This window comes from Psittacula echo (genome assembly GCF_963264785.1).
Source record: "Psittacula echo genome assembly, chromosome: 3".
In the NCBI taxonomy this organism is placed as follows: Eukaryota; Metazoa; Chordata; class Aves; order Psittaciformes; family Psittacidae; genus Psittacula; species Psittacula echo.
Window position 1 is genome coordinate 105,848,481 of NC_137736.1, and position 14,152 is coordinate 105,862,632.

General features: G+C 43.5%; 1 protein-coding gene across 1 annotated transcript in view; it reads left to right on the top strand.

The window, feature by feature from the left end:
• Positions 1 to 7,021: 7,021 nt before the first annotated feature.
• Positions 7,022 to 14,152, top strand: part of KATNAL1 (katanin catalytic subunit A1 like 1) — a gene marked incomplete at both ends in the record, with an annotated part of 33,554 nt that continues 26,423 nt past the window's right edge. The window contains one exon of the mRNA XM_080613166.1: positions 7,022 to 7,183. Within this exon, the coding sequence (XP_080469292.1) occupies positions 7,022 to 7,183 (162 nt within the window). The remainder of the gene's footprint in view (positions 7,184 to 14,152) is intronic.

Consider the following 14,152-nt stretch of genomic DNA (forward strand, 5'->3'; position numbering starts at 1 on the left):
GTCCATTAAACTTGCAATTATTCATGGAAAGTTTATCTGGGTTGCAGATTGGCTGCTCTAGGAATGTAGCAGCACCAGAACTGAATCTTTGCGGGGCTGCCTATGGTCTGGCAGGGCTCATGAGCTGCAGTGCTATGGGAACATGGATATGCTGTATCCAGGGCCAGGTGCAGAAGCAGTTTAACTGCCTTTCTTGGCACAGAGCCCGACCTAATAAACACTTTGAACCCAAGCTGGCTCTGCACAGATCCATCCTTGGAGTCTTTGGTGGCATATTTGCTCTACTGGAAGTGCTTACACACGTGATGTGCAGAGAAGCAAGTGGCTCCCCAAAGTGGCCAGAGGGATTATTGATTTGGGCCGAGTTCCACTTTGTTGAGCTCTGTATGAGTCCTGCAGAATCCTTCAGCTATCAGAGTCCTGCATCCTGTCAGATGAGGAGGGGTTGGTCGCCTCAGGGCTGGTGCCACCTGAATGCTGGCTTGTGTTTGGGGTGGTACTAATGCCAGGAGTTCTGAAAATGTGCTGGGGAGAAGAGAGATGTGTGGAGCCAGCCTGGGTCCAGCAGGGGTAAGATGGAGAAGGAGCTAGCAAGCCTCTTGCTGCCTGAACTGTGTGTGCATGCAGTTGCACTCCCTAGAGTGCCCCACAGTATTAGTGTTAGCTGTTTTAGTTTCTGTTACCCAGCCTAGCTGATGGACACCTCATTACCCTGAATAATGGGTGATGTGACCATATGGATATGCCTGAAGTTGGTACACAAGGTGCTATGGAGAAGGATGCATTTTGCAGTCAGTTTTAGGACTAGCACAACCATCTCTGGTTCTCCTCTTTCTAGTTCTTCAGAAAATTGTAGTTCAAAGGCTTTGCAAATGGCGGTTTCATTCTCCAGGGTGCTTTCTGTTTGATGCAATAGTACATTATCTCTAATTAAAACACTGACCAACTGTTTAGTAGTTTCTCAGGTATTTGTGTTTATTTGTAACTTGCGGTGAATGTCTTTACTTCATTTGAAGATTCTTTTCATTTGCATTTAAAATAACATTCAACTCTCTGCTTCAGGTTAGCTCTCAGAAGATTCCACACAAAAATAGTTTGAGGCCTGTGTGCATGCTTATTCTCCTTCCCACTTCCACACACATTTCCCCATTAACTCCACGTCTGCTATTTCAAAACAGAGTTTCAGTGCAAAGAAGCCAAAAACCAGTTAAAAGTGAGCAGTTAAGTGAATTGAAAGATCCCTTGGTGCTGGGTTTCCTGGACCACGGTGTGTGTATATGTTTTATCTGAGGTGTGTGCTGCTTTGAAGTGACATGTTGAGCAGGGATTGAACACTCCAATGACATACTTGCTGCAAAGCCCAGTGCTGCTCCTGTGGCTATAGCCATTCTGATGCACACAGCAGAAGGAAAAGAAGAAAAGAGCACTGGCATAGCACACTTCTTGTCTTTTGATTCAAGAAGCAATTCAAATGTAGTTTAAATCCCAATCTGCTGGAACTGAGCCACATTATTTATATATATATATATATAAATTTAACAGGAGTTATGATCCTGTGAGGTAATGATTGTTAGCTTCCACACCAGTCCATGGGACCACAGCTGCAAGTTAAAACAAAGCCAAGTTAACCAGGAAAGATAGATTTGGCTGTGGAACTTGGCAGGCAGTTTGTTTGTTTGTATTTTATCTGACAGTGATCAGTTAAAATGTTGTTTTTGTCACAAATGTTGTTTTTGTAATGCCTGATAATTGTCTGCAGCATCAGTGATTGCTTCTGAGCAGGGACTGTTAATTATCATTATTATGATTATGAAGACCAGTTGTTCTGCACCCAAATCCAAAATAGAAGGGATAATCTTTCTAATAAAGCAGGCAAGACTTTTTTTATCTTTTTTTTTTTTTTTTTTAATAATTGTGGTTTTGAATAAGTTATTCTTAAAAATCAAACAAAATACGTCAAGCATGTGAAGAAGAAATAGTCTATATTTCAATCACAAATAGACTTCTGTAGGCTCTTAGTAGGAATCACAAGTCACGCAGGGAAAAAATGGGTTTTTTTCTTCGTCTGATAATGTTCCAGTTAGTGTTTGTAGTTCCAGGTAAGGTATTGTCATACCATTATATGTCTCCATTTTAGCAAGTTTTAACTTTTAAGAGACAATGGGAAATAGGATTGATGTGCTATTTTAAGTGAAAACATAATTGAGGGAGAGGAAGCTGTTCAAAACTGGTCGTAGCTGGCTTACAAAACCAACATGGCCTTAAACTGAGGTACCTCAGCACTTGGTTTCAGAAGATGGTGCCTAACAGTGTGGCTCTGTCTTGTGATGTTAGTTGGGTCTCTTACACTGCATTTCGGAATGCCTGACATTGTGCTGCGTGGCTGACGTACAGAAAATGAGAAACAGAATTAGTAACCAGTCTTCATCTGTGTATGTCCAGGCCTTTCCAGATGTTCAGCTGTCCAGTCAGCAATGCTGCACAGCTGCTATGACGTGAGACCATATGCCCAGCAGTCTGTGGGAGCTGTGGAGCCCAGCTGAGACCATATGCCCAGCAATCTCTTTGGTCTGCCTGGGTAAAATTTTGGTCAGAGAAAGGCACACATCCAGAAAAAAGCAGGTATGTTATAGCTCTACAATGAGGGGTTGACAACTATTTGGAGAAAAGACTGATTCTGAAAAAGGCTATTGGAGCAGTGAGAGTAAAGCAAAAATGAGTAACTGCTTATTTAATGAGCATCATCCATCCAGTCCATGAGTTGGGTGCCTGTGGAGAAAACGGGATGCAGTTGTGTAACTGATTGTGTCAAAACACATAGGCATAAAGGAGACATGTAAAGATAGTGGAGATGCCTTTTGTTTTGGTGCTTGCAGAGCTGAATGTTCAATGTCAAGCAATAGCAAAGCCCCTGCTACAGACCCCAGTTACAGGGGTGAGCATTTTTATTGCCTCCGGTAGCACTGTGATGTGACGTTAAGGGGGAGATGGGCTGAAGGGGGCAGTTGTCCTGCATTCCCTCTGGTATTGCACACAAGTTTGGAATAGCATGCTAAACAAGCTGTCCTCCTTTGCCCACCATTCACACAGTCACTGTATCTGCCTATGGATATGTTTGTGTGTGTATGATGCTTGAATGTTAAAATAGAGACTGTCTTTTGGATCTTGCTAAGCTGTGTGTTGCTTTAGTTCTGGGAGAAAAATTCTTTTCTGACCTGAGATAGGGATCAGCTCAGCTTATGCTCCAAAGAATAGAGATTAATATCCCCTGTGACCTTTTAGCCTAGCTGCTGCAGGGTTTTAACAAGTGGGCTTAAGACACTACGTGTGGCAGCTATGCTGACATGAATGTCTGTAATGTCTCTTCTTGTCAATGATCCGTGAACTAAAGAATCTCCAAGGATATCTTGATGTGCTGTGGAGCTGTTCTGGTCTAGTGCAAGAGAGAACCCCGCAATGATAGAATGAAAAGCTGGTGTGACAAGTAATGTGTAAGGTATTCTAAATGTACCTGATAACAGTTGTCCCTGGATGTGTATTTACTTAAAAGCTGTGGCTGTGATATGATAGGAAAAACAAAACTCCCAACAACAAACGAACAAACAGCAAAAGCACTGTGTATGACTTCTGTATTTCTGGTTCTTTTGACTTTTGCAATGTTGTGAGAACTCTATAACATAATGTTGAACAGATAATAAAAAAATAAGCACATAATGTGAAAAAGCCTCCACCTACTGCAAGCTACCTTTTCCTCCCCATCCCCAGTGCTTGAGAGTGTGTTGTCCAGAAGACAATACAGGAAGGAACTCCTTCCGAAAAATAATCTTTCCTTAGTTTTGGACATACTTATTTGGCTGTTCTGAACTAATGTTACCATCACTTGTGTGTAAGAGGTTTGTAGTTTGTTTAAACTGTTTTTAGCCATTAGTTTCAAACAGACAGTCTTTTTGCAGTAGGACCTCAAAGAGCTGCCTGGGGTTCAGGGAGAGCACTGATTTAGGACTGAGGTCTACAGCTGCTGTTTCAAATATGTCTCAGGTATATGGGTGATGTTATATTCATCCTCTCAAGCTATATTACCTGTTTTGGTGTCTAGGGTAGGTGATAAGTAAAAATTGAAGTGCCTGAATCTAAGAGAAAGATCCAGAAGCTTTTGTCAGCCTAGCTCTGGAGGCACCAACTGTTCAGTAGGTTCATACTTGTACATGCATGAACCTCCCTCTGTGCTCCAAGTTTCAGTGCCTGTTGGTGCTTAGAAGCTCTCCAGTGTGATGCACTGGGCATCAAGCACTTGCTTAAGCTTCAGTGTCACCAGCATAAGGCCAGAAGCCCCCAGACTCTTGGTTGCTGGAGGACATGGGAGATTCTCATTTGATTTTACCCAGCAGTTTTAAGACCATGTAAATTTTTCTACCTCCCGCTTCCCAGCTTCCTGAGCTAACCATTCTTCTGAAGTGAGTATGTGCTTGTATGGATGCTATGCCTCACTTCCTGCCCACAGGTTGGGCTGGAAACAGGAGGTTATGTCCTCTGAAGAGCAGGGCACTCTTCTGGGCTTGAGGGGAGCTGGTATGAGTGTCAGCCCTCTTAAGGCAAAGGGAAGTTAAAAGCACACCTGCAGAGCGTGAACTAGCTGTAATGAACAGATACAAGAGATTGCTAAAGTACGTGAATGTTTAATGGATTTCTGGGAATTGAATGCAGCATTTCCTTAGAAATGTTTTATTTACTGTGTTGGTTTTTGTTACATGGGGGGAAAACCAGTAGAGATTTGAGAACTGTTTTCCTTATGGGACAAGCTGGTTGTGCAGCAGATCCTAACCTGGATGTGTTTGAAGATGGGGCCATGGATTCTGCCCTAGGTGGTGCTTTGTTCATTTATAAGTTGACTTGTCAGATCTGAGTGGGTTGTAACCTATATTCAGTTCCTATGTTTTTATCCATTTACAGTGCAATGCAAGTGACAGCACTTTTTCCTATCAGTTATCATCTTCTGCGTTTTGAAATTAAATGGTCTTACTTGCCACAAAGCTAGAGCTCTCCAGTAATGTATTCTGCCTTTCCTCAGCACCAAGAGAAAACAATATAGAGTCATCACCCTTTCTACCTGAGTTCTGCTCCTGCCCAGAAGTTTATAGTAGATGTCGGAATGATCTGCAAGCAGAAATGTATGTGTCACAGCACAAGGACAAGTAAGCCCCAGTGCGTCTTGCTGCGCTCAGTGGCATACGAACTGTGGGCAGCAGTGTGTTCTTGCAATCAAAATCTTCAGCCACGTGGAAGCCATGTAGCCAGTAGGTACAAGTGAGGGCTTAGTTACAGGGAGCAGGAGTGAAGAGGTGCTGGAGCAGACCTGGTATGCAGCTGCAGGCAGCAGTAAGGACCATCAGTTTTGGCACTGTTGGAAGGTAGAGCATGTGTTGCGATAGGCAGTGTTCAGGGCAGGCAGAATGAAGGTCATGTGGATGTTGGTTTAACTTCTTGTCAGAGGTCTGAATTTTGCTAAGCATGAGGGAATACAAAGGCATAAGATACATCCTACTTAATGCTGTCTTGATCTTGTCTTGTCTGTTCTATAAAAACTACTAATGTTTTTATAACCCGCTAGGATGTAAAAGGTTGTTTCTCCCTGTTCTGGCTTCTCTCTGATACCACCTGCTCCTACTGCACACACCCTCATATCACAGGTTGTCTTCAGCTGTGCAGCCTGAACTATGTGCTGCACCAGGCCCCATGCACTGCTGTCTTCCCATCTGGCTATACCCCTCCTTCCCTGTTTCTTCTCAAATGCTTTGGTCTTGCCAAAGCCCTGGTGCCGCTAGTGGATCACCCTCCACCTTCTCCCCCTTGGTTAGTGCAACTCTCTGCATTGTGTAGCTATGAATGATAATTTTATATTTTGATTTCCAGAGGTTTATCTGGGTGAATGTTAGGGACCCCACACATCCTGAGTCAGAGGACAAGGGAAAGGAACTGATGCTCTTTTTGTGTGGTAAGGACTTAGACTTTGGGTCATGTGGGATTCAGATTAAAAGGGCAGGCACTGCTTCGATCTTGAATCTTAAATACAAGCCTAGGTAAGGTTGGACAGGGCCTTGGGTGACATGGTCTAGTGTGAGGTGTCCCTGGCAGGGGGGTCTAACCCAAACCATTCTGTGATTGTAACATAGCTTACTTTTCAGTATGTGGTTTAAAATTGCTTTCTTGAATGGTTCCTGGAAAAAGTACAGGTTTGCCTTGAAGTCATGCTGTGATTTACTACTTGTATAAAAATGTTAGTAAAATCTGTAAATCTTAAATTGTTTTGGGGACTAGGGGAAGGTTGTACTTTGGGAATCACCGTTTTAAAGAATCTTAAATTTGGATTGCTAACTCTGCCATAAATCCCAAAGTGACATGTTAAATCTAATGAAAAAACTCAAGTCAGCATGTGGATGCTGGAGTACTTTGAAAGAATATTTAAACAGAATGAGGCTCTCAACTTTGTCTATAGTAGAGCAGTCACTCAACCATGTCATAATCTCATTAGGGTGAGGGCTCTTGAAAGTGCTAAGTGCAGATTTCCCTGATGCTGGTTGGCACATTTAGGCATGTATGTAATGCAACAGTATAAATAGCAATTTAATGCCTCGTGTGATTTGTGATTCATGGGTTGATGGCTGCTAATATATTGTGGTGATCTACAAATTCAAGTTTGGCTTGTTTGGTTCAGTGTGGACAGGCCATTTAATTTTCTTGCGCTAATTTAACAGGACTGGGGCCAAAGGCTTGCAAAAAAGTTGTGGTTTTTATCACTACGAAAGAGTTATGATTCATGATCTGAAATCTTAGGCTAGTAATGAGATACTGCAGAGCTAAATGTTTGAAAAAGAGGGGGACTGGATGGGAACGGGGGGTGGAAAGACACAATTCAGCTATAAGAGAAAAACAAAACTAAATTGTCACAGTCTGAGTTACTCTATGGCATGCACAGTTCATTTTTTTCTGATTATTATGTTCTCTTTTAGATTTCTGACTGAAGATGAATTTAGCAGAGATTTGTGATAATGCCAAAAAAGGAAGAGAATATGCACTCCTTGGGAATTATGACTCTTCTATGGTATATTACCAGGGTGTCATCCAGCAAATCCAGAGGCATTGCCAGTCGATCAGGGATCCAGCAATTAAGGGCAAATGGCAGCAGGTAGGGTAAGATAAGGTTGCCTTTATTCTGTTACTTGATATTTGAGAAACACACTATGCTTCCCAAACCTTTTAAGGTGTAGAGGACATACCTTTCAGTTAAGTTTGAAACATTTCTTTTACAATATTTTGTTGATATTTATGGGAAAATAATTTTTGTGGTGTGTTCAAAAGGAATTATTTAGTTCTGATTGAATCTGGTTTTTGGTTGTTTTCTCTCAGGATGTCTATCTGATCTCTAGTCTGTGTGTGACTGCATACTTTGGAAAGACTGTTTACTCTTTTGCTGAGGTCTTCCTTTTGCTGTTATATCTTTTGACCACCCAATGTCCAATAAACTAAGACATGAATGAATGGGTTAGCATCACAAAAATGGCTGTCTGAGTAGCAGTTAACTATAACACTACAATGTGCAAATTTGGATCAGGTTTCTAAAATTCCAAGTAATACTCTTCGCCCAAGTCTTGCACACATGCATCTCCCTGCTAAGTAGAATACTGTTGAAGCCAAGGAAGTAATCTGTAGGTGAAATGCAAGAACCCTCATTTAGCACTATCAGTATTTAAATCTTCCTCACATTTTGTGGTCCCATTTGTCATTGCACAAAATGTGTTCCATAAAAAAAAAAAAAAAAAAAAAAAGGAGGATAAACATGTAAAAGTGTATTCCAGAATAAAGAATTCATGTTGCATAAATGTAATGTTTTGAAAGAACATAGCTCCTATAAAAAGTAATTTTGCAGTAAGTAGCTGAAGAGATAATTTCAAGAAGAGTTTTTCTAAATACCATTTTTAAACAATGTCACTTAGAAGTATATTTTTCCTTTTCATTGCAGGAAGTGATTTGGTTATGGTTTTGTGCTTGAAATATCTGGCACTAACATCAAGTATTTGTGTACTGATAGCTCCAACACTGTTAGCAATCATTTTGTAATGACAGTACTATTCATAGGTTTATCATAAAACTGTAGAGGTCTGTCTACTTATTAAGAGCTCATCTGCAAAGCGTGTGCATGTACAAACAGCAGTGATACTGCCTAGCTTTCCTGTGCTGTAATAAGCTGAATGTTGTGTAGGAGATACATTCAAGTATTTGTATTTTAGCAATTTCCCCTGCCAGAGCATCCTGATTCCAGTGTTCATGCCCCATGTGTGTCCTTAGTTCCTGACAAACTTGTAGCTGACATGAAGGTAGAGTGTGAGGCTTTCCTTGTTCTGCAGCTGCATCACTGCATTTTCTTCACTTACAGTATTTAGTGTTTCCTCTGATTACATCGATTCTTCCATTAAACTTTTAACAGCTCTTACCTTGTGAAGGTTGTATGTTGTTTAAACAGCTTCAGAGAAGCCTGTGCAACGTGGGATGAGTGTTGTACGTTGGAGACAAGCCTCAAGTGAAAAAGGACCAGTAACAGAGTTTCCAGGATTATTCCTTGGAGAAGGCAGCTGGCTCCTTAGCAAAGGATCTGAAGTTGGCACCTTCTCAGAAATTATCCCTTTTAGGTGAAAACAGAATGGTCCCTGACTGTGTCCCATAAATGCTTTGAAGAACTGTCCCCAGAAAGATCAGTAGCAGGTGGGGCAGCGTCTGTCACACTCTGCTCTCATGTTAATTCTGAAACTTCCCAACACAGTGGTGGCACATGAGCTCTGTCACATTAGTTCTTTGCCGTTACTGGTGCCAGTTTTAGCTCAGGGACAAACACCAAAAAGTAAGCAGGATGATTTAAAAAACAGAAGGGCTTCACTCGCAGGCTGTTTGTCTTCTTATTCGTTTATAGGACTAGCTATAGCACTGGGAACAAAATGATATAGTCCTGAGAGCAACTGATGCAGCCCTGGAATCATTAGTCTTTCCATACCTGCACCTGAATAGGTTAGTGAGACCTGTAGAAGTAGTTCTGCTTTCTTACCCACTCTTGATAAATCATTGTGCTTTCTCACTCCTTGAGACAGACTAAGAGGGAGTCTGATGATCTGGATGTTACCACTGTTTTCCAGCTCCAACAGTAGCTGCATCCAAACTGTCAATCACATTCAGTAGCTGTCTGACAGACAGCCTGTTCTGAAAAGTATTAAACCAAAAGTTGGATCACAAGAAACACTCATTCATAATATTATAATAGTATTTAGATTTTTTTCTTTTTAGATCAGTCTCATGAAAGAGTTATGCCATGCACATAAGTTTAGCAAAATTCAGGTTTTACCCTCTTGGTACCAGTAATGTGCAGAAACAACATTCACACCTATATGTTTCTTGCAAGTGATACAAGAAGCAAAGCAATCCTTAGGTCATAGTAAAGGGGGTGAAAGCAGTTGATTTCTACATGAAATTCCATCTCCTCTGGTGTATGGAGCTAGCCTGTTCTTTAGGTTCTTAGATTTCTCCATCCTCTGAGGAATCTGATGGAGATAATGCTACTGATATCTTCTGGAGGTGGAGTTTAGCAGTCTCTAGCAGACACTGGGTAGATAGAGCTTTTATTGTTGGGAACAATCTACAGTGTGAATGTCCATAGGTAAGTGCTTGAAGGAGAAGATCGTTACTTAATGCATTTATTCTCTGAGATGTACTGTCTGCATGCACTTTCACAGTCTTGAACCTTCTGAAGGATTCCTGGGACACTGAAGCCAAGGGGATCTGGCAGTATGAAGAAGGTCCTTCCTTTCTGTACGTTTGTGTGCAGTGCACGAACAGGATTTTTGGCCTACTGGTACTTCTGAGGCAGTGAACTCAGTTTCAGGTGTTTGTATATATATTCCCTCAAAAATAGGAATGTTCATATGAGTAACATCTCATTGTTTTACAAAGGCATGTAGTGATAGGACAATGGGGAATGGCTTTAAACTGAAAGAAGGTAGGTTTAGATTAGACATTAGGAAGAAATTCTTTAGTGTGAGGGTGGTGAGCCACTGGCACATGTTGCCCAGGGAAACTGTGGATGCTCTGTCCCTAGCAGTGTTCAAGACCAGGTTGGGTGGGGCCTTGAGCAACCTGATCTAGTGCAAGGTGTCCCTGCCCATGGCAGGAACAGGAACTAGATGGTCTTTAAGGTCCCTTCCAACCCAAACCAGTCTACAATTCTAAGATCTCAAAGAATACTTACAGCCATGGCTCTGAGGCTGACCAGTTCATACCTGCTACATGAATCATTGTTCTCCCTATCTGGTCACTTCTCTACAGTGAGTGCTCCATCCTGAACAGGTACCTCATCCTGGGTAGATCTGTTCTTTTGCCTTATGTACTACCAAGGATTTTCCCAGCAGTTTATTGAACTATGTAGAGCAGAGATGAAACAGCAGTAGTTGGGATTTTTGGTCAGACTCCCAAACACTCTTCATCTACTTCTCTCTGCTTGGGTGTCATTGTTTACAAATTCTTTCAGGTTGTTCTGGACAGAATAATGTTCTGTACAAGTATTTGGTGGCTTGTTTTTCATGTTGCACAGTCAGACAGCTTCAGCTTTGCAACTGAGCACCCTGATTTCAAGGGTTTCTTGTGCTTGGTGCTGATAGGAGGAGGAATGTGAACAAGTATCATCTCTCCTGGGAACAGCTGACTGGCTAAGTTCCACTTGATTCAGTACTGCTTCTGGAACTTCGAAATTGACGCAGATGGGGGACAGAGATTATGTTATTAGTCTGGTACAACCTGTAGAGCTTCAAAAGGGCAAAAGATGCATCCTGGCAGGTTCAACCAAAGCTGCAGTGTGACAGCATAAAAATTCGTCTGACTGGAAAATTCATTGTCATTGATTGTCCATCACTTGCTTGGCTCAGGGATGTCAAGGGTGACCTGCCTTTGAGACCCTTATTTGTTTTGCATCCAGGGAGTTCCCAGCTTGCTTTTGGGTGTCTGACTGTAGCTCCATTCTTAGCCTCACTCCTAGGCCTGTGAGCTCGTTTGAAAAAGTTACTTCTTTGTTGAGGTTTGGCTGACATGTAGGCATATTCATCCATGTAAATGCAGGCTGGAACTAGAAAAATTCAAAATCAGAGGCAACTCATCTCTTTTTCTGCTTAACAACAGTAAAAGGTAGGTTTACCACTACTGTGAACTTTACTTGTGTTGACATTCCCCCTGTTTATTCTGAGAGAGTCTCTTGGCTGGTGCAGTCTTTTACTAGACAGCTGGCTTGTAGGAAGGAGCTGCTTCAGTGACAGTTCAGCAGCTGCAGAATGACAGAAGAGCATGCCCCCAGGAGATAGTATTGGCTTACAACAAGGCCAGTGCCTGTCGAGCAAAACCTGCTGCATGTTATAGATGTGTGCTCTGTGTTGTACAGTATGTGAGAGCACAGGAGCTGGGGCAGGAGTTCAATGATTCTTAGGGTTCTGGGAGCTGCCAGCAAGGCACCTTTCTGACTGTGGTCACTGGAGCAGGAGATTGTATGCACTGTGCTCTTGCTTAAAGAGTGAAGATGATTTTTACTTTTGTTTTAATTGTAAACCCATTTCAGTCAACCTTTGCTTCTGTTGCTTTTGCATCATGCCTGTTTTATTAACATTCCATAGGTTCTGCTTCCCACAATCTGAGGGGGATGAAGAAAGACTACGGGGCCTTGGGGCGGATGGTGAAAGAGTCTGGGGCTCAAGTGATCTTCTCCTCACTCCTTCCATCTTCCAGTGATGATGTGGGACGGAATGGGAAAATTCAGTCCGTAAACGACTGGCTTCAAGACTGGTGCTGCAGGCAGGGCTTTGGATTCTTTGATAACGGCTGGTTTAGTAAGGCACCAGTCCAGACAATGGCACATGGGAAAGGTTTATCTCACAGAGTCAAAAGGATGCTGGGGCATGAATTAGCAGGGCTCATTTGGAGAGCTTTAAACTAGATTCGAAGGGGGATGGGGTTGTAGCTGGGTTTGCCCTAGTGGGGCAGCACTCTAGAATTGATGAAGACTGGGAGGCCTCCTATAATCCTAGGGTGAAATTGGTGAGCTCAGCTCCCTCCTTGAAATGCCTATACACCAATGTGTGCAGCATGGGAAATAAGCAGGAGGAGTTAGAGACCTGTGTTAAGTCAGGAGATTATGATCTGGTGGCAATTACAGAGATGTGGTGGGACAGCTCACATGACTGGAATATACTCATGGAGGGCTATGTCCTTTTCAGGAAAGACAGGCCAGCCAGGCGGGGTGGTGGGGTTGCTCTTTATGTGCGAGAGCAGCTGCAATGTACTGAGTTCTGTCCAGGGACAGAGGACGAGCGAGTTGAGAGTCTGGGGGTGAGAATTAAGGGGCAGGCTGGCAGGGGCGATACTGTTGTGGGTGTCTGTTGCAGGCCACTAGATCAGGGTGAGGAAGTTGACGAGGCCTTCTACAGGCAGCTGAGAGCGGCCTCACAGTCACAGGCCATGGTTGTCATGGGGGATTTTAACTTCCCTGATGTTTGCTGGAAGGACTACTCAGCAACCCAGCCACAGTCCAGGAGGTTCCTCCAGTGTATGGATGATAACTTCCTCATGCAGATGGTGAATGAGCCAACCAGGAGAGGAGCGCTGCTGGATCTCATCCTCACTAAAAAAGAGGGTCTGGTCGAAGCAGTAAAGGTTGAGGTCTGCCTTGGTTGCAGCGACCACGAGATGGTGGAATTCAGGATCTTGTGTGGTAGGACCAGTAGAATAGCAAGTAGAATTGCAACCCTGGACTTTAGCAGGGCAAACTTTGGCCTTTTCAAGCAATTGCTAGGGGAAATCCCATGGGCAAGGCTGCTTGAAGGTAAAGGGGCCCAAGATAGTTGGTTGGCATTCAAGGATTGCTTATTCCGAGCTCAAGATCAGAGCATCCCGACACGTAGGAAGTCAAGAAAGAGGGCCAGGAGACCTGCGTGGCTAAATAGGGAACTGCTGGGTATGCTCAAGTGGAAGAGGAGAGTTTACAGGTCATGGAAGGAGGGGCTGGCCACTTGGGAGGAATATAAGGCTGCTGCTAGAGGATGTAGGAAGGCAGCTAGGATGGCTAAGGCCTCCTTAGAAGTAAATCTGGCGAGAGGGGTCAAGGACAGCAGAAAGAGCTTTTTCAAATACATGGCAGATAAAACTAACACCAGAGGCAAGGTTGGCCCACTGATGAACGGGATGGGTGCCCTGGTGACAGAAGATACAGAGATGGCAGAGTTATTGAATGCCTTCTTTGTCTCTGTCTACTCTGCCGGAGGCAGTTCTGAAGAGCCCTGTACCCCTGAGACCTCAGATGAAGTCAGGTCAACGGAGCAGTTTGCCTTAGTCGATGAGGAATGGGTTAGAGACCAGTTGAGCAATCTGGACATCCATAAATCCATGGGTCCAGATGGGATGCACCCGCGGGTGCTGAGGGAACTGGCGGAAGTCATTGCTAGACCACTCTCCGTCATCTTTACCAAGTCTTGGGAAATGGGAGAGGTGCCTGAGGACTGGAGGAAAGCAAATGTCACTCCAGTCTTCAAAAAGGGCAAGAAGGAGGACCCGGGTAACCCTGGGAAAGTGATGGAACACCTTATCCTTGATGCCATCTTAAGGCATATCAAGGATAAGAGGGTTATGAGGGGCAGTCAACATGGCTTTACCAAGGGGAAGTCATGCTTGACCAACCTCGTAGCCTTTTATGAGGAAATAACATGGTGGATGGATGATGGCAGAGCGGTGGATGTGGTCTACCTTGACTTCAGCAAAGCATTTGACACAGTCTCCCACAGCATCCTCATAGCTAAATTGAGGAAGTGTGGTCTGGATGATCAGGTAGTGAGGTGGACTGCAAACTGGCTGAAGGAGAGAAGCCAGAGAGTTGTAGTCTATGGGGCGGAGTCTAGTTGGAGGCCTGTATCTAGTGGAGTGCCTCAAGGGTCAGTACTGGGACCAGTATTTAATATATTCATCAACGATTTAGATGAGGGAATTGAGTGTACTATCAGCAAGTTTGCTGATGACACTAAGCTGGGAGGAGTGGCTGACACGCCAGAAGGCTGTGCTGCCATCCAGCGAGACCTGGACA